The 17191-nt window shown below is 54.6% G+C and overlaps 1 protein-coding gene across 1 annotated transcript in view; it reads left to right on the top strand.

Annotated features, from left to right (window-relative positions):
- The window catches only part of Capn9 (calpain 9), a 31669-nt gene that overhangs the window by 9846 nt on the left and 4632 nt on the right, over nt 1-17191 (top strand). Inside the window, exons 4-14 of the mRNA XM_021648792.2 lie at nt 889-1022; nt 2833-3001; nt 4046-4129; nt 6208-6293; nt 8937-9014; nt 9245-9405; nt 10466-10623; nt 10757-10965; nt 12824-12860; nt 14332-14412; nt 15079-15136. Of these exons, the coding sequence (XP_021504467.2) occupies nt 889-1022; nt 2833-3001; nt 4046-4129; nt 6208-6293; nt 8937-9014; nt 9245-9405; nt 10466-10623; nt 10757-10965; nt 12824-12860; nt 14332-14412; nt 15079-15136 (1255 nt within the window). The remainder of the gene's footprint in view (nt 1-888; nt 1023-2832; nt 3002-4045; nt 4130-6207; nt 6294-8936; nt 9015-9244; nt 9406-10465; nt 10624-10756; nt 10966-12823; nt 12861-14331; nt 14413-15078; nt 15137-17191) is intronic.

The raw sequence follows: 17191 nt of genomic DNA, 5'->3' as shown, positions 1-17191 counted from the left end.
TGCTGGGATTAAAGTGTGCACCACCACGCCCACCTCATACCATCTTACATAGTCCAGTACTATCTGCTGCAGACAGCGCCCACCTCGAGCTGAGCTCTCCACATCAGTTAAGACCATTGCTCAGACAGGGCCACAGCAGCCCAATCTGGGCAATTCATCAATCTGATGCCCTTAGATGACCCCAAGATGACAGCTGACGCTAACTAGAGTACCCACACAATGCACGTTTAAATGTATACACTCACACGTGCAAGGACAGGAATACACACCTCATGCACACGCACTCAGGGTCACAAATACATGCTTGTGTATAGGTACCCATGCCAACAGATACGTGTTCTCACATACACCCAAGCCTTACCCATACGCCCCTCACTTCCACAATCATGGCACACAGGAAAACCAAGTCCGGACACATTCGTGTCTGGGCTCCATCTAGGAGACAGGAGGGAACCATGTGGATTGGAAAATGTGGGACAGTGAAAGGCCGGAACTGGGTGGGGCTGTGTGTGGAGCCGGGGCTGGCTGGGAACAGAGCTAAGCTCAGAGGCCACCGTCCCCTGCCCACCCAACCGGTGACCTGTGGAATAGATGCGTTAGCTCGGAGCACAGCAGTGTCTACTGTGACTGCTCCCTCGCCCACTCCCCTGGGGACACAGGCCTGGAGCTGATTTTCATGGTGGGTGAAGGCCCAGTATATGGCCCAGTGGACAAACCCTAGGTGGCCCTGCTGTGACAGGCAGGTGGCCTTGCCATGACATTCGTGTGGCCCTGCTGTGGCACCAGATGAGGTTTTCCTTGGAGCAGTTTTCTCAGGGGTGAGCCCTTGCCACGGGCGCCCACCTCTGCGTGACTCACCCTGCGACCTCGTCTTGCCCCGGGCACTAGTTCTGGCAGCACAGTGAGTGGCTGGACGTGGTGATTGATGACCGTCTGCCCACCTTCCGGGACCGCCTGGTCTTCCTCCACTCTGCTGACCACAACGAGTTCTGGAGCGCGCTGCTGGAGAAAGCCTATGCCAAGTGAGTGAGGCTCTGTTCTCCTGCCCTCAGAGGCCCGGCCTCACCTGCTCTCGGGGGTGCTTGGTGCCTGTCAGGACCGCTGGGCCATTTTCATGCTTCAGGCACAGTGGGCACATGTCTCCTCTGTCTGCCCTTGGGAACGCTGGAAGGAGAGGTGCCAGGAGGACAGAGGCCCAACTGTGCCTGCATGGGACAATGTTCTTCCGCTCTCATGCCAAGATTTGCCACCGCTCGGGTCTGTGGCTTTCGCCCACGCGAGTGGAAAGACACCCTCTGTCCCCTGCAAGCTTTCCCCTCCTTCCTTTAAAAGTTGTTATGAAATGCTCATGACATGAAACTCGCCATTTTAACATTTGAGGGCAGAGTTCCAGGACATTAACATGCTTCTCTGCCACATGACCACCATGACACCATCCCCAGGACGGATCACCTTGCAAAACTAAAACCCAGTGACTCTCCAGCTCCTGTCCTTCCAGCCTCCTCTTGGCACTGTCCATTTCCTGTCTCTGTGGTTGAACAAGTCCAGGGAAGTCTCATAAGTGGAGTGAGCTCGTTCCTTTCTAACCCCCAGCCAGACGGTCCCAGCTCCCTCACTCAGACCTCCAGTCCCAACCCTCGAAACACAGCCTGTCACATCACAAATGTCTGGGATGAAACTCGTTGAGTGTGGGGGGGGCAGTGGGTGTTCGAGGGATTGGGGCGCTGTACCCTGGTAGATAAGGTTGCATCTCGTGGGGTTCAGACGGCAATGAACCCCGGAGGCCTGAGGCAGCGGTCGGCACAGTGACTGAGTGATTGGCGAGACGGAGGGCAGGGAAGTCGGCTGCCAGCTGCTGGAGGGCAAGCTGTCCCGCCAGGGCCGTGGCGTCTGCTGGTGCAGGGCAAACGTGACGCTGTCCCTGAGTTAGGGATGAGAAGTGCACGTGTGTGTGTGTGTGTGTGTGTGTGTGTGTGTATGTGTGTGTGTGCATGAGCACAGGCTGTGCACACAAATACTAAAGACCAGGCTTGGTTGTGAATGCTTATAACCCAGTGCTGTCGGGAGCAGAGACAGGCGGAGTCCTGGGGGTTGTCGGCCACTAGCCTAGCTCGGGTTCAGTGACAGACCCTGTCTCCAGGGAATAAGGAGGAGGGTGACGGAGTGGGACACCGGATGTCCTCCCTGGCCTCTGTGTGTGCACAGGGACGCAAGCATGCACACTCAGCTGGGCATATATCCACACCCACTCACACACATTTACACACAAAATCAAGAAGTTGTGCCTGGTAATGAATGCCCAGAACCCCAGCTCTGGGGAAACTGAGGCAGGAGGCTCACCATAAATTTGAGCCCAGCCTGGTCTTCGGAGCGAGTTTCAGGATACGCAAGGCTATCTAACAAGATTATGTGTGTCCCCCCACCACCACAAGGAGAAGCTGGGCACTGTAACTTACTCCTACAGCCCCAGAATTGGGCAGTCTGAGACAGGAGGATTGCTATGAGTTTGAGGCAGCCGGGTCTACAGAGTAGGAGCCTGTCTCAAAAACAAAAGGGGTAAAAAGTAATCTCAGCCCTTTGGAGGCTGAAGCAGGAGAACAAATAGGAAAACTGAGCAGTTTAAACATGTAGAAAGCTGTTGGCGGGGACGGCAGCAGGAGTGGTCTCTAGACCCCGTGTCCTCTGGGCGTCAGCTTGCTAGCCCAGGCTTGGCCCACCACCAGCCACTGCCTTTCCTCGCAGAGCCCAGCAGTGGCCTGTGGCACTGGGCACACCCCACACCTTTTCCTGTCTCTCCACTCCCTCAACCGGCCTGCTCCTCCATCTTTGTAGGCTTAACGGGAGCTACGAGGCGCTGAAGGGGGGCAGCACCATCGAGGCCATGGAAGACTTCACCGGGGGTGTGGCCGAGACCTTCCAGACCCGAGAGGCGCCGGAGGACCTCTACGAGATTCTGGAGAAGGCCTTGAGGCGCGGGTCCTTGCTGGGATGCTCCATAGACGTGAGTGCCAACAGACGGAAGGAAGGCGGTCCTCTTTAGCTGAAACACGAGGTGCTGGAACACGTGTCTGGCATGCAGGAAGCCCTGGGGCCCATCCCCCGCACTGCATAAGCCAGGCTGGCGAAGGAGAGCTGCAACTCCCCACACTCAGGAGACAGTGGCAGGAGAGCCCCAAGTTCAAAGGTCTAACTCAAGGCCGGGCTGGGCTGCAAGCGACGCTCCCAAGCACGCAGCAAATGCAAGCTTTTATCCACCGCTTGCTGGATGGCAAAGGGCGAACACTCCTGCTGCCAACTGGGGCACCCGTGAGCTCCCAGTGCCCCATCCTGCCCAGGGCTGCTTCCCTGGCACCAGGGCCCTGGCCTCCCTCAGCACCAGGGCTACCAGGCATCTGTGCGTCGCCATGGGAGGCTTCATCCTGCTGACGGGGCCCGCCCGCGTGCGCTTCTGAAATGTGTTCTTTTTACATCCTGCACCATGGAAGAAAATCCACCAGAGAGAGCCAATGGCATTTTTCTAACTCTTCTACCACAGAATACATATCCAGATAGAACTTTATACCCTCTGTTTTTAAATCCATTCAACATTTCCCTTTCCTCTTGGATTAACTGCAAAGATCTATTTGTGTGTGTGTGTGTGTGTGTGTGTGTGTGTGCGTGCGCGTGTGCAAGCACACGTGTGTGCCCAATTATTTGCTTCTCCTGCAGGTTTGTGTTCATGACCAAATCTCGTGTCACCGGGGTGGCCTCTCCTGTGGGACTGTGGGTGTCCTTCACTAACTGACTGGACAGCCAGTTTCTGTTTGGGGTCAGAAAAGTAGCCTCAGTGTGAGGCATGAGGGCCCGCCCTCCCTGGCCCCGGAAGAGACTGGTTTTACTGTGTATCCCTGAAAAGCCTGTTAGGGGTCCTGCACACCCAACTCCTAAGGCCTACAACATGGCTGCCCTGGTGGAGCTGAGGGCTGGGCTGCGCCGAGCGAGGTACGGTGCTGGGGCAGGGGAGGCTGGCCTCCACGTGGGCCTGACCCGCTCTTCCTCTCTCTAGGTCCTGAACGCCTCGGAATCTGAGGCCCGCACGCCTTTTGGTCTCATTAAGGGCCATGCCTACACTGTCACTGGACTGGACCAGGTAGGGGCAGGGCCTGCTGCGAGGACGGAGGTGGGGACAGAACCGGCCCCTGACACAGGCAGGCAGGGAGGAGAAGCCGCAGACAGAGACCAGGAGGGGGGCGGGCGGCCCACGCACACATGCACACACAAACAAATTCACCCTCTGGGGCTGGCCGTTGGTCTTCCTTGGATTTTGTGCTTGTACACAAATTCTTTCTCAATTCCACATTCCACAGCAGTCACATACAGCCAGGGTTCTGCAGACAAGCACAGCCGTTACGAGAACAATTAATAAACATATTTACGTATATATCCATGCTTGTTCACTGTATGTACACATACGGATATTTGTTATAGTTGTTATATATGCATACGATGTGCATATTCATTATATATGCACATGTCATGTAAATTATGCACAGTCACACACATATTCATGCTTCTATGTTCATGCGCACGTGCATACTCGTTTTATATAAGTATGAATACATAGATTGTGTATCCGAGCACATATGTACATGTTCATTATGGAGCTATGCCCATATATACACACACATGTGCAACTGCACACATATACACACACATGTGAGATTATTATGTGAACGGATTGGGACTGGCCTGTGTGGTTATGAAAGCCGCTCTGCTATGTCTCATGTAGCTCACAGACTGCAGGAACAAGCGTGGCCTCACGGCGGCCGAGGCTGAGGGAGGCGGAAACGCAGCCGCGTGGCCCCTGTGAGCCCGGCCCGGCCCGGCCCAGCAGGCAGCAGGGCAGGGGCTCTCTTCCTCTGCCCTGTGCTTTCTCTGCCCCGCTCTGCAGATGCCAGCCCATGCTACATCTTCTGGTTAAAACTTAGTCTGTCACATAAAAGTCACAGGCACATTCCGGCTCTTTTTGAATATCTGGCCACCCCATGGCCCAGTCCAGCCACATGGAATGTGTCATGGCCACCTTGAATCCCTCCGTGATAGCTGCAGCCTAGTGTGGAACTGGCCCTCAGACAGCCAAGCCCCTCAAGAACACCTCCACTCTAGGGAGTGGCTGTCTCAGGGGAGAGGCTCTTGGGCATTCGGAGAAGAGAGGAGAGAATGGGGCGAGAGAGACCAAAAGAAGCTGGAATCACCAACCCCCTCAAGTCCAGCCAACCTCGAGGCCTGCTTTGCCCGGGGCCCTCTGTGGATGGGTGTCCAGCCTCGTCTGTAGAGGACATGGCTGACAAGGCACCATGACCCCTTCTCTCTGAATGTTTCAGTAGTGAAGAGGGAATGTCAGCGCCCCAACGTGCTGCAGCTCAGGTCTGAGGTGGGGGTGGGCTCTGGGTGTCAGGATTCAGGTCACTGTTCCCTTCATGATGCTGGTCACTGGCGTGTCTGTTCCCATCGCCTGCGAGACACCTGCTCACTGGAGTAGGCGAGTAGAATTCAGGCAGATCTCCTGGCCCAGTGTCATCTCACCTGGCTCTTTTGCATTCTGTGCACAGATAAGGCCCTCGCTCATTCCGAGTGAGGGTTGTCCTCCAAGTGTTGGCTTGTCTGATTACGGAGCTGTGAGCTCCTGAACTCTGACATTGGTTTTACTTTGTTTCATTTGAGATAGACTCTCATATACCCTAGGCTGGCCTTGAACTTGGGCCTTGGCTTTGATGCCCCTGCCTCTAGCACCCAGGCGTTGGAAACAGTTTAGTGGTGCTGGGACCCAACTCTGGCTTCCTGAATTCACATCTGCTGACTGAGCACCACCTCGGCCCGTCTAAATTGTTCCCATGCCACAGCCCTTTCCAGCCTGTGGAGTGAACGGAGCTGAGATCTCGGCTGGGGATCTAAGCTCTCCCACCTTTCTCAGATCTCCTTCCCTACCCCCTCCTGGCTCAGGCACCAACACTGAGAGTCTGGCCAGAGCTGGAGATACCGTAATTATAGGAAACAGCGAGACCCTGCCTCAGGCACGAAGGAAGAAGCGAGGTTTCACTCCACATCTCGTGCGTTTTTTCTCCAGAGCCTGGCTGACGTCGGCTGTGCACACGGATGGGCCCTGGGGCGCAGCTAGCTAACGGCAGCCTCGGCTCAGCGTGTTGATCTGCCGCTGTTTCCTTTGAGGTGACCGTCCAAGGCCAGCGAATCCAGCTCATCAGGGTCCGGAACCCTTGGGGCCAGGTGGAGTGGAACGGGCGCTGGAGTGACAGGTTAGTGGCTCCGCCCCCGGGCACACGCAGCCAGGCTGCCTGTGCACACCTGTGAGGGACTGGCTCGCCCAGAGCTCCCTACCCTGCCTCTGTGTCCCGCTTCTTCCCTTCAGGCCTTACTTGGGGCACCCAAGTCAAGGTAACCCTGGATAAACAGCTCTCAGGACACGGCTCTTTCCCTGTCACATGATCATGTTTGCTGTTGATGCTGCCACTAACAGGAAGGACTTAGACTCCAGTTCTGAGCGTGTGTATGTGGGTGTGTGTGTGTGTGTGTGTGTGTGTGTGTGTGTGTGTGTATGTAAGGGTATGAGTGTGTGAGGGTGTGTGTGTGTGTAAGAGTTTTAAGGATATGCATGAGTATTTTGAGGCCAGACTCCCTGAAATGCTGCCTACCAGGTCACACTAAGGTCCTCCCTGGCTGAAGCTCATGGTCCAACAGAGAAATGGCAGCAGCACGGGCAGTTGACCGTTGCCAGGCTGTGCTAACTGAAAAGGCCGGCCTTCCAGGCCGTGCTCGCCTGTGCCCTGGGCAGTGACCAGGTGGCCCGCGCCCCTGCACTTGTCCCACCGATCCCTCACGGCCCAGCTCAGCTGAGCTCAGCCCCGCCCAGACCCAGCTGGGAAGGGTTCTAAGCTGGGCAGCACGGGAAGGGCAAGATCGGCTTTCCTCTGCCACCGCAAATGAGAGGGACTCACACAGAGTGCAACCTGAGCTGAGAAGGCTGACAGGGAAACCAGAGGGGTGTCCTGTGCTCCCATCCAGGACATTGGGCCCATCACTGGGTAGGACCCACTGAGAACACAACCAAGGCCCTCAGCTCTCTCTTCCGCCTTTCCCCGACCTCCCCGGATGCCCAAGTGAACACAGAAAGAACCTGTCTCACAGTCACAGCAGCACAACGGAAGTGAAGGGTTTAAATGACAGCAGCTCTCTTCACCTGAAATTTCACCACCCACAGTTTCAGCTGAACACCATCAACTGGGGTCTGAAAATGCAGTATCACATGCAAGATTCTAACAATAAATACTGCCTAGAATAAATATGAACTGCCACATCATTCTTAGTGGTGTGATGGATCCCATGCTGTGTGTACCTCTGTTACAGATCTATTGCAGCATGCATGCTCAGGCAACCTCATTCTATTTCATGATGATTCCAAGTTCAAGAACACTGACACTGGCCACTCAGACAGGTCAGAGAAACCAGAAAATGCACCCCTCAAGTGAAAACAGAAAAGTGTTCAGCTTAATCAGGAAAGAACATTGTGTTCTGGGGTTTCTAAGATCTACAGGATAATTAGAGCAATAGATTATAGCGATAGATAGATGATAGATAGATGGATAGATAGATAGATAGATAGATAGATAGAGGGATGGATGGATGGAGGGAGGGAGGGAGGGAGGGAGGGAGGGAGAGATGGAGGGATGGAGAGATGGATGGACTGACAGATGGAGGGACGGAAGGACAGATGGAAGGAAGGACAGACGGAAGGATGGATGGTAGATCATGGAGGGATGAATAGATGTTGAATGGATTGATGGATAGGTGATGGAAGAATGGATAGATAAACTGATGGGTAGATAATGAGTAGATGATGGATGAATGCACAGATGATGGGCAGACAGATAAGGGTGGATGGATATGTTCTTGTATCAACGCATAAATGATAGATGTGGCACACATGATGAATGGATGGGTGCGAGGATGGATGGATGGATTATAGATGTGAAGTGATGGGCTGGCGGGCAGAAGGTAGGTAACAGGTAGGTAAATCGATAGGTGGCCAGACATGGTGTGTGAAGAACAGGTGTGTCGATGGCAGATGCAGAGAAGATGGGCAGAGAAGATGGGTTAATGGGTGTGTGCATGATGGATGGATGGGCGGGTGGATGTGTGAATGCATGGACGGATGTCTAATGAATATGATATTGATTGCGCAGGTGAGAGGTAGCGGAGAGTAAATTGATAGATAATGGAGAACACATCCACACAACTTCTGCCGCACTGCTCCTGAGCTCTTCCTGTGTAGTCAGAAACCGAACTCACCATCTGTGTACGCGTGAGGAAACAGGTTCAGCACCCCTGGGGCTTGGAACCCAGGGCCAGGGACACTGCTGTGTTAGAAGGCAGTGAGGACATCCCCACACACAAACTGACTCTGGAATGCCCAGCAAGGGCATCGGCATTTCTTCTTGATAGTGCTTTCCAGGAGTGAGTTCTAGGCCTACCTGAGCCTTCAGCTTGGGACCTGAGTTTGGAACTCACCACAGCAGACCCTTCCCCAGCTCCTGGTGACATAAACAGGACACTTGGCATTTCAAAGCACAACCACAAGCATTAGAAGCACTACCCAAGTGTCAATGTATAAACCAGAAGGGCTTGGCCTGCTCCAGGCCGCAGGCAGGCTGGGAGTCAGGGACGTTCATGAGCTGTGACCACCAGCTGGGCTGCTGTGTTCAGCTCCTTGTGACCTACAAAGGGACTGCCTACCAACAGCACCTGGAAGTGTGCTTCCTGGGCACCGTCCCGCTGGGGCCAGCCGTGAGCTGGCCTCATGTCCCTGGGCCAGTGTGTGAGCTGGTTGGTGTGGCTCTGGGGAGGTGGAGCGCCCAGGCTGAACTGTGGCTCTGTTCTTGCAGCTCTCCCGAGTGGCGCTCAGTGAACCTGGAGGAGCAGAAGCGCCTGGGTCACACCGCCCTTGACGACGGGGAATTCTGGTAGGTGCTATCCTTCCCAGTTCTGTTTGCCAGCGGGGTGCACAGGGCCAAAAACTGCCATGCCTTCTCCCTGACCTTCCTCATCCCCTTCCTTTCTCTGTCTCTCTCCTTCCTCCTGGGAGGGACCCCTGGGTCTTCCCCTCCCCTGGGGGGGTCAGGGGGTTGACTGCACAGACAGCGGGTGCCATCGCCATGATGCTCTGACGCACCCATCCCCCCTTCCATCTCAGGATGGCATTTGAGGACTTCAAGACCCATTTTGACAAACTAGAGGTCTGCAACCTCACACCTGATGCCCTGGAGGACAACTCCCTCCACAGGTGGGAGGTGACCATCCACCAGGGAAGCTGGGTCCGGGGCTCCACAGCTGGTGGCTGCCGCAACTTCCTGGGTAGGCCGCCTCTCTGTCCTCCTCTCTCCCGGGCCCATATCCGGTCTTTCCGACACGAAAAGGGGCAGTCTGTGTGGAGCTGGACATCAGAGTCAGCGGATGGACAGGGAGATCACAGCCCAGCCTTAGGCAGAAAGCTGGTGAGGGACAGGCGGGGAAATGCCCTGGCTAAGGTTCAGGAGACAAAATCACACTCAGGTGTTGGGAGGGAGGATCCACAGGCCAACAGCACCTCAGAGGAGCGGGGTGGACATCACAGCCTCAGAGGGCTGTCTGGGTGATGGCGGAGAAGTTGGGGGAAGCATGAGGCGGGGGCTTGGAGGATTGCTGAGGAGAAAGGAAGTAGGGCCAGAGGGCTGATGGGAACAGGGAGGAGGACTCCTTCTTTCCAGGATCGGGAACAATCTGTGGAGGTGCAGGGGAGAGTGTTTGTGTCCTTTCTGGTGTGGGTCTTGTAATTTTGTCTTTGTGTTGGTGTTATGTGTGCCCCCACATTTTATTTTGATTTTGTAATTTTTTTGTGTGTTCATATGAGTGTAGAGACAAAAGAAAAACGTGGCGGTCACTCCTCAAATGTCAATCACCTTGTTTTTGAGATAGGGTCTCACCATACAGGCCAGTGAGCACCAGGGTTCTGCCTGGCTCCATATCCCCACCACTAAATCATGCCACTACACCTTGATTTTTCACTTATCACAGTTAGTGTGTGTGTGTGTGTGTGTGTATGTGTACAAGTGTGCATACATGCACACGCATGCAAATGCACCAGGGGAGGTTGGAGGACACCTTCTAAGAACTGGCTTTCTGCCTCTACCTTGTGGGTCCCAGGTCATCGGCCTTGACAGAAAATGCCTTTATCCATGGAACCATCTTGCTGAGCCTTTTGTTTGGTTGTTTATTGTTTATTTTGGTTTGTTTTGGTTGGGGAGGTGGGGTTGGAGGAGGCAGGTAGGTTCTGGGGACTGGAACTCAGGTGCCGGCACGGCATGCACCTTGTCATCTGGACTAGAACTTTGTATTTTGAGGAAGCAGTAGTAACCCTACCTCTTTCGAATGGCAGACACCTTCTGGACCAACCCACAGATAAAGCTGTCCCTGACGGAGAGGGATGAAGGCCAGGAGGGCTGCACTTTCCTGGCAGCCCTGATGCAGAAGGACCGCAGGAAGCTCAGGAGGTTTGGGGCCAACATGCTGACCATTGGCTATGCCATTTACCAGGTGGGAAACCCGCTGTTCTCAGGACCCTGCGGGGCTCTGAGCTCCCTACTGCTCCTGGGCTGTGTCCTGTTCAAGTCAATTTTCCAGCTGAAAACTAGTTGCGTCTCCCTGATGTCCCTGCTTTTCCCTGCAGTGCCCAGACAAGGATGGACACCTGGGTAGGGACTTTTTCAAGTACCATGCCTCCCTGGCCCGGAGCAAGACATTCATCAACCTGAGGGAAGTCTCCGGCCGCTTCCAGCTGCCCCCCGGAGACTACATCCTCATCCCCAGCACCTTTGAGCCTCACCAGGAGGCCAACTTCTGCCTGAGAATCTTCTCTGAGAAGAGAACTGTCACTCGGTGAGGCGTGGGGGCTGCAGAGCCCTCCTTTCTCGGTGCGGGCTGTACGCTGGGGAGATGTCTGCCAGAGTGGGACCCCATCCTCCCCACCCATCACCCTCAGGATGTGAGGCGGAGCAAGGTGGCTTGCACCCGTAGCTCCACGGACCCCTTTCCCCAGCCTCGGCCTGTCCGCTCCCCGTGTGCTCGCTGGGCCACTGGGTACAGCCCTTCATCTCTCAGACACGGCCCTCAGAAGCTTCTGGAGTGCAGGGTCCATTTAGGGGCGCTGGGCATATTCACTCACATGATGCCAACTACTGGAAGTTTTCAGAGTCACAGTCATTCAGCTGTGGTGCAAACACACACTAGTGAGTGTGACTCTCTTCACACTGCAGCCTCATGCCCTGGTCTTAAAAGAGGTCTTTTCAAATCAGCTCCTCCCGTTGCTGACATTCTCCGCTGCCGCCACTCAGCATCTGTGACTGTGTGTGCGGCACAGGGGAAAGAGTTCAAGATATAAGAACTCACTTCCTGGTCTAGGGAAGAGCATCTGGAGCAGTGGTTCTCAACCTGTGGGTCGTGACCCCTTTCTCGGACTCTTTCCGAGCCTATCAGACAACACAGATACATTACACTCCATAACAGCAGCAAACTTACAGTTACCAAGTATCCACAATGATAATTTTTGCTGGAGGCCACCACAACGGCAGGAACAGAATTGAAGGGTTTTGCAGCACTGGGGAGGTTGAAAACCTCTGATCTAGAGAATTCCAGATGCAGCCCAAGAAGAGACCAGCACACACGGCTCTGTCAACAGAGACGGCTTGAGCTCCCCACTCTAGCTTCCCCTCTGGGCAGTGAGGTACAACCGGCCTGGCAGTGTGCAATGAGAGGCCCCAGGTCCAAAGTGCGGTTGGGGTTCTCGGGGAAGGTGCAATCCTTTTCCTTGGCCAAACAGGAGCAATGAAGTCTTCACTTGTCTCCAGGGTTCCCCTGGCTGCTGAGACAAGGCGAGGCTGGGTTCCTCAGCATCCACGCCCACGTAGCATAAGTCCAGCATGGCTACGTCCTGTGAGTGGCCAGTACAGGTGACACCAGCCCCAGGCCTCTGCTTTCTATCCTGTCAGAGAACTCAGTACCGAGCCCTGATGGCCCCACTGTGAAGCAGGGCCCAAGATAGCAGTGTGCGCTCCTCAGAGGAGACGGGGAAGGCTGCGTCTGTTGCTGTGGCTCTCAGGCAGGGCGCTGATCATCAGCATCTCCTGGAGGGATAATGTGGGTCCAGGGAATGAGGCGGGAGGGGACCGTGTCTTGGATACCTTTCCTGTTACTGTGAGGAAATGCGCTGGCTAGAACAATTTGAGGTTTTGTGGTTAGCTCATCCTCCTAGGTGCGGTCCATGTTGGTGGGGGATGGGGCAGCAGGGGCTCACGCAGTTGGGAAGCAGAGTGAGGGAAATGCTGTTGTGCTGGCTTTACTCTTTCTGTGCAGCTCAGGACCCAGCTCAATAAGGAATGGCACCGAGCAGGCCGGGGCAGCATCTCTGAGACTGCATGCCTCCTCTGGGGGCACAGGGTTTTGGGGGCGCCGGTATTCCACAGATCACCTCCTGCATCAGGAAAGCAGGGGATGCTGCTGTAGTCTCTTGCTTTCGTGTTGCTCAGGACTGCAAACTGTCCTTGGTTGGGCGCATGCCAGCCTTGCTCTTTCTGGAATGAGGGGCCAGGCTGAGAGGCAGGGGTGGCAGTGTCAGGACAAGGGAGAGGTTGGATGGGCAACACAGAACAAGAGGGTCCAGCAGGCCGGAACCTTTCTCTCGTCCTGTGCAATGCGCGCCTGCCACACGGCTGAGGTTGTGTGCTTTCTGCCGTTTCAGGGACCTGGACGAGAACACAGACATCCACCTTCCTGAGGTGAGTCCTCTGTGGGAGGATGGGGGATGGGGTTCAGCAAAAGGTTCTAGGACTCTTCTTCAAACCGCAGGGTCTCCTAAAGATCAAATTCAGGACGCGACTGCTTTTGGCCAGGCAAGCGTCCTGGCTGATTCTAGCCTGGAGGCCGGGGCTTCGCTTCCCATCTCACACAGCCAAAGGGAGTGTGCAGAAGCCAGCTGTCTGCTTGGAATAAAGTTCTGTTGGGGGCCATCTTTCTTTGGGCTCCCCCTCCCCCGAGAGACCCCAGATAATTGTGAAGGCTAATTGGAAGTATCTTCAAATTTACTTTAAGAAGAAAGCCAGGGTGGAACCCACTTGGAATGCCAGCACTTTGGAGGTAGGGGCAGGAGGATTAGGGATTCAAGCAAGGCCAGCCCTGTCTGCGGGTGAACTTAAGGCCTGCTGGGATTTATAAGACCCTGTCTCAAAAAAATACACACACACACACACACACACACACACACACACACACACACAAAGAAAGAAAGAAAGAAAGATAAAGAGGGAAGGGAGGAAGAGGAGGAGGGAGAGGAGAAGAAGAGAAGGAAAGAAAAAGGAGGCAGGTTGATTTGGGGAGCACGGGATTCACTGTGGGGGAGCTGTGATGTCTTTAACGGGTGCCTAAGATCTATCTACACATGTCTATGTGTCATGTATGTGTCATGAAGGTAGGAGTGGGGCTAACAGGAAAGAGGAAAGGGTCTAACAGGGAGACCAGGAGAGGCTAGTGGAGGAACTGGTACAGTCAGGTATACGCTCTGCCTGAACCAAAACATCACTGTGAAATCCAACGCTGTGGAACGAATGTTGACTGTCTGAGGGGCTGAGGTAGGACAGCTGGGTGCTCCTGGAACAGCCAGAGCTTCCTCGGCAGCAGAGACCTGTTGCGGAGGGCCTGCTGCTCTGTGCTTCCCCCGGGGCCACAGTTTATATGACCACGAGCCCCCTGCCTGCTCTGGGGGCAGGGGGAGCTGACCCTCTATCAGGAGAGATAATGGATGGGGGGTGAGGCCAGAGCACGGCAGCCCTGGGTGGAGCTGCCAGCCAGGCCAGGCCCCCTGGGCTCCTCATCCATGTTGTAGTGACAGCACTCCCACTCTGGCAATCACTCCGTATGAAACTCCCTATCCCCAAGATGAAACCAAGCCATCCACCAAGCTTTGAGAAACCAGGAAATGCCAAACAAGCCTGGCATGCCAGCTCTGGCCATGGGGCTGGGAAGGCCCCCTCCGCCTCACCCCACCTCCGTGAGATGCTCCAGAGCAGGTGGTAGCTGGCCAGCAGGTTCTGTGCTGTGGGATTGAACCAGGGCCTCCCCTGTTGCCCCTTCAGGGACAGCACGGGGCTCAGCTCTGGGCCCAGTGCTGGGCTCTTCTCTGCTGTCTCTGAGAAAGGCATGTGTCCACTTTCTCCCTGCTCTGCCCTCGACATACCTCATTGCTCCTCTCAGCTTCCAAAGCCGACCCCCCCGGAGGAGGAAACGGAGGAGGAGCGGCAGTTTCCGGCCCTGTACCGTCAAATTGCTGGCGAGGTAGGGAGCGGTGGCCAAGGTCCCCTCTTACCCCACCCCCACCCGGCTGAGGCTGCCTGGGTTACCAGCACAGGACTGTGGCCACATGCCATGAAAGCCTGGTGACCTGAGATTGATCCTCAGAATCCAGGTAAAGGTGGAAGGAGAGAACCAACTCACAAAGTTGACCTCTGACCTATACATATGCACACATACACACACACACACTCACACACACTCACACAGTGGCACACTCAGACACACTGACAAACTCTCACATACACACAGATACAGAATGCCTTGGCATCCTAGACGTGCAGGCTCCCTCCACAGCTCTGGTAAGGCCTGTGTGTTTCTCTCACCAGCTTGTGCTTTGTGGGTGCTGGTATTGGTGGGTGTCTCACATTGATGATTCACAATTCCTCTTCCTCCCTTTGGGGAGGCACGTGGACCTGCTGCCTGCTGTGTAAGTTCTCCGAGGCTTTTCGAAGCATCCTCAGAGAGCAGGCAGCTTGCCCCGCCTTCCTGAGCCTTCCCAGGTTGCTGTCTCTCCTGGTTGGCCCTTCCCAAGGAACCTGTGGGCTGCGGCTGCCTCAGGGTGAACGCAGCTCCTGGCACAGTGTCCCCAGGGTCGGCCACACTCAGAGCAGCCAAGGAGCCCACAGTGCAGCTGTCTCCACTCCACAGGACATGGAGGTCACTGCCCAGGAGCTCGAGTGCGTCTTAAATGCTGTTCTGCAAAAGAGTAAGTGCTGTTCCCACCAGGGCCGGGACCCCTGAAAGCAGGGACCACGCTGTCGGGCTCTGCCCCTCGGCACCACCCCGCACCCCACGGCTGAGCGTGCCAGGCTGCACAAGCTGCTCCCATGGCTTACTTCCCGAACCGATGAGGGCTTCGACGTGTCCCGTAGGCCTTCCCACAGAAAAGCTGGAGGCAAGGACAAAAGCCATCCCACATCACCCTCACGTGACCACTGTCACTGTGCGTGTGGCCTGTGCTCCACAGATGAGACTGTGCACGTATGTGCACTGTGTGTTGTCTGTGCTGTGTGTATCTGTTTGTGTTATGTATATGTGTGTGTAGTCTGAGCTGTGTGTATATGTCTGTGTTATGTACACGTGTGTATATATTATACATGTGTTACCTGTGCTGTGTGTGCATTCGTGTGTACATGTTTCTGTTTTCGTGTGTGTATAGGTGCATGTGTGTCTGTGCGTGTGTGTGCAAAGTCCGTTCGTTTTCACAGTAGCAGTCACTCCCCGTTTCATCCTCCCCAGCTCTTCGTGGCCTCTCATCTACTTTCTATCTCAGACTTGCTTCAGTGACACTTTATATCAGAGAATCGTACACCGTGTGGTTGTTGCTGGATTCTTACACTCGGCATACTGTTCAGTGTGTGTGCACATGTGTGCATGTGTACATGCGTGTGTGTGCATGTTTTCACATGTGCAGATGTTCAGCTTCAAGTGGAACCAGAGGACCACCCGATATGGCTCCCTGGGCCATCCACCTTTCTGTGTGTCTGGACAGAGCCTCTCACTGACGGGAGCCGTGTGCTCCCCACCTCCAGGGGCTGAGGTCACCATCCAGGCCGGCGCTGCTGACTGGCTTAAGGGGCTCTGGGGGATGAGGTCACTGTCCAGCGCTCCTGGCTGGCTTAAGGGGCTCTGGGGGATGAGGTCACTGTCCAGCGCTCCTGGCTGTCTTAAGGGGCTCTGGGGGATGAGGTCACTGTTCAGCGCTCCTGGCTGTCTTAAGGGGCTCTGGAGGATTGAACTCAGGTCTTCTGGATTGCAAGTCAAGCACTTCACTGACTGAACCGTCTTTCCGGCCCTTGGTTTTATTTTTTGAGACAAGGTCTGTCTAAACACCTAGACTGGACTCAGATTTACCCTTCTCCAGCTCTGAATCTCAAACGCTGGGGTGCAGGCCTGTCTGAGGGTTTACCACCTGCGCATGAATATCAAATCTCTTCAGCAATTTGGGGGGTATGTTTTATTTGTCTGTTTTGTTTGAAACTATGTCTCACTTAGGCTCTGGCTGGCATGACACCTGCTATACCTCCGACCAAACTGGATATGATGCTCCTGCCTCTGCCTCCTTAATAGTGAGATTACAAGCGTGCACCGCCACATTCTGCTTTTCAGTAATTTCAAATCCTGCTCATTGAACTCTCCAAGCTGGTGTTAAAGTACACTTGTGAAATAGCAGAATATCGTGTGGCTGAAGTTTACCTCGGTTAATATTCTTGATTTGTTATATATATATAGTTTTTGGAGACAGATTTTCTCTGTGTAACCCCTGGCTGTCCTGGAACTCGTTCTGTATTCCAGGCTGGCCTCAGACTCAGAGATCTGTCTTTGCCTCCTGAGTGCTGGGATTAAAGGCGTGCACCACCACTGCCCAGCACAGTTTGTAAATAATATTTGCAATTATAAATAGGATGAAGGTTGGGCTGGAGAGACGACTACATGATTAAGAGCACCCGCTGCTCTTCCAGAGGACCTGAATTCAAATTCTAGCTCTCGAGTCAGGTGGCTCACAACCACCTGTGATGTCAGCTCCAGAGCATCTCGCGCCATCTTCTGGCCTCCACAGGCACCTCCAGGCACCTGTGTACACACATCCACAGACAAACCCACATACACACAAATTAAAAGAAAAGAAATCTTTAAGAAGCAGACAAATGGTGAAACTTGGGTTCCCTAGTACCAGCATAAACTCGGGAGAACAGCCCCACCCCTAAGCTTTCTGTACAGACTGAACTTCCTTCTGGAAGCTCAGCCCCTACTCTCAGCA

The sequence above is a fragment of the Meriones unguiculatus genome, chromosome 10 (genome assembly GCF_030254825.1).
Source record: "Meriones unguiculatus strain TT.TT164.6M chromosome 10, Bangor_MerUng_6.1, whole genome shotgun sequence".
NCBI classification, from domain to species: domain Eukaryota; kingdom Metazoa; phylum Chordata; class Mammalia; order Rodentia; family Muridae; genus Meriones; species Meriones unguiculatus.
The sequence above is the reverse complement of the archived record's forward strand: the minus strand, read 5'-3'. Positions and strand labels throughout refer to the sequence as shown.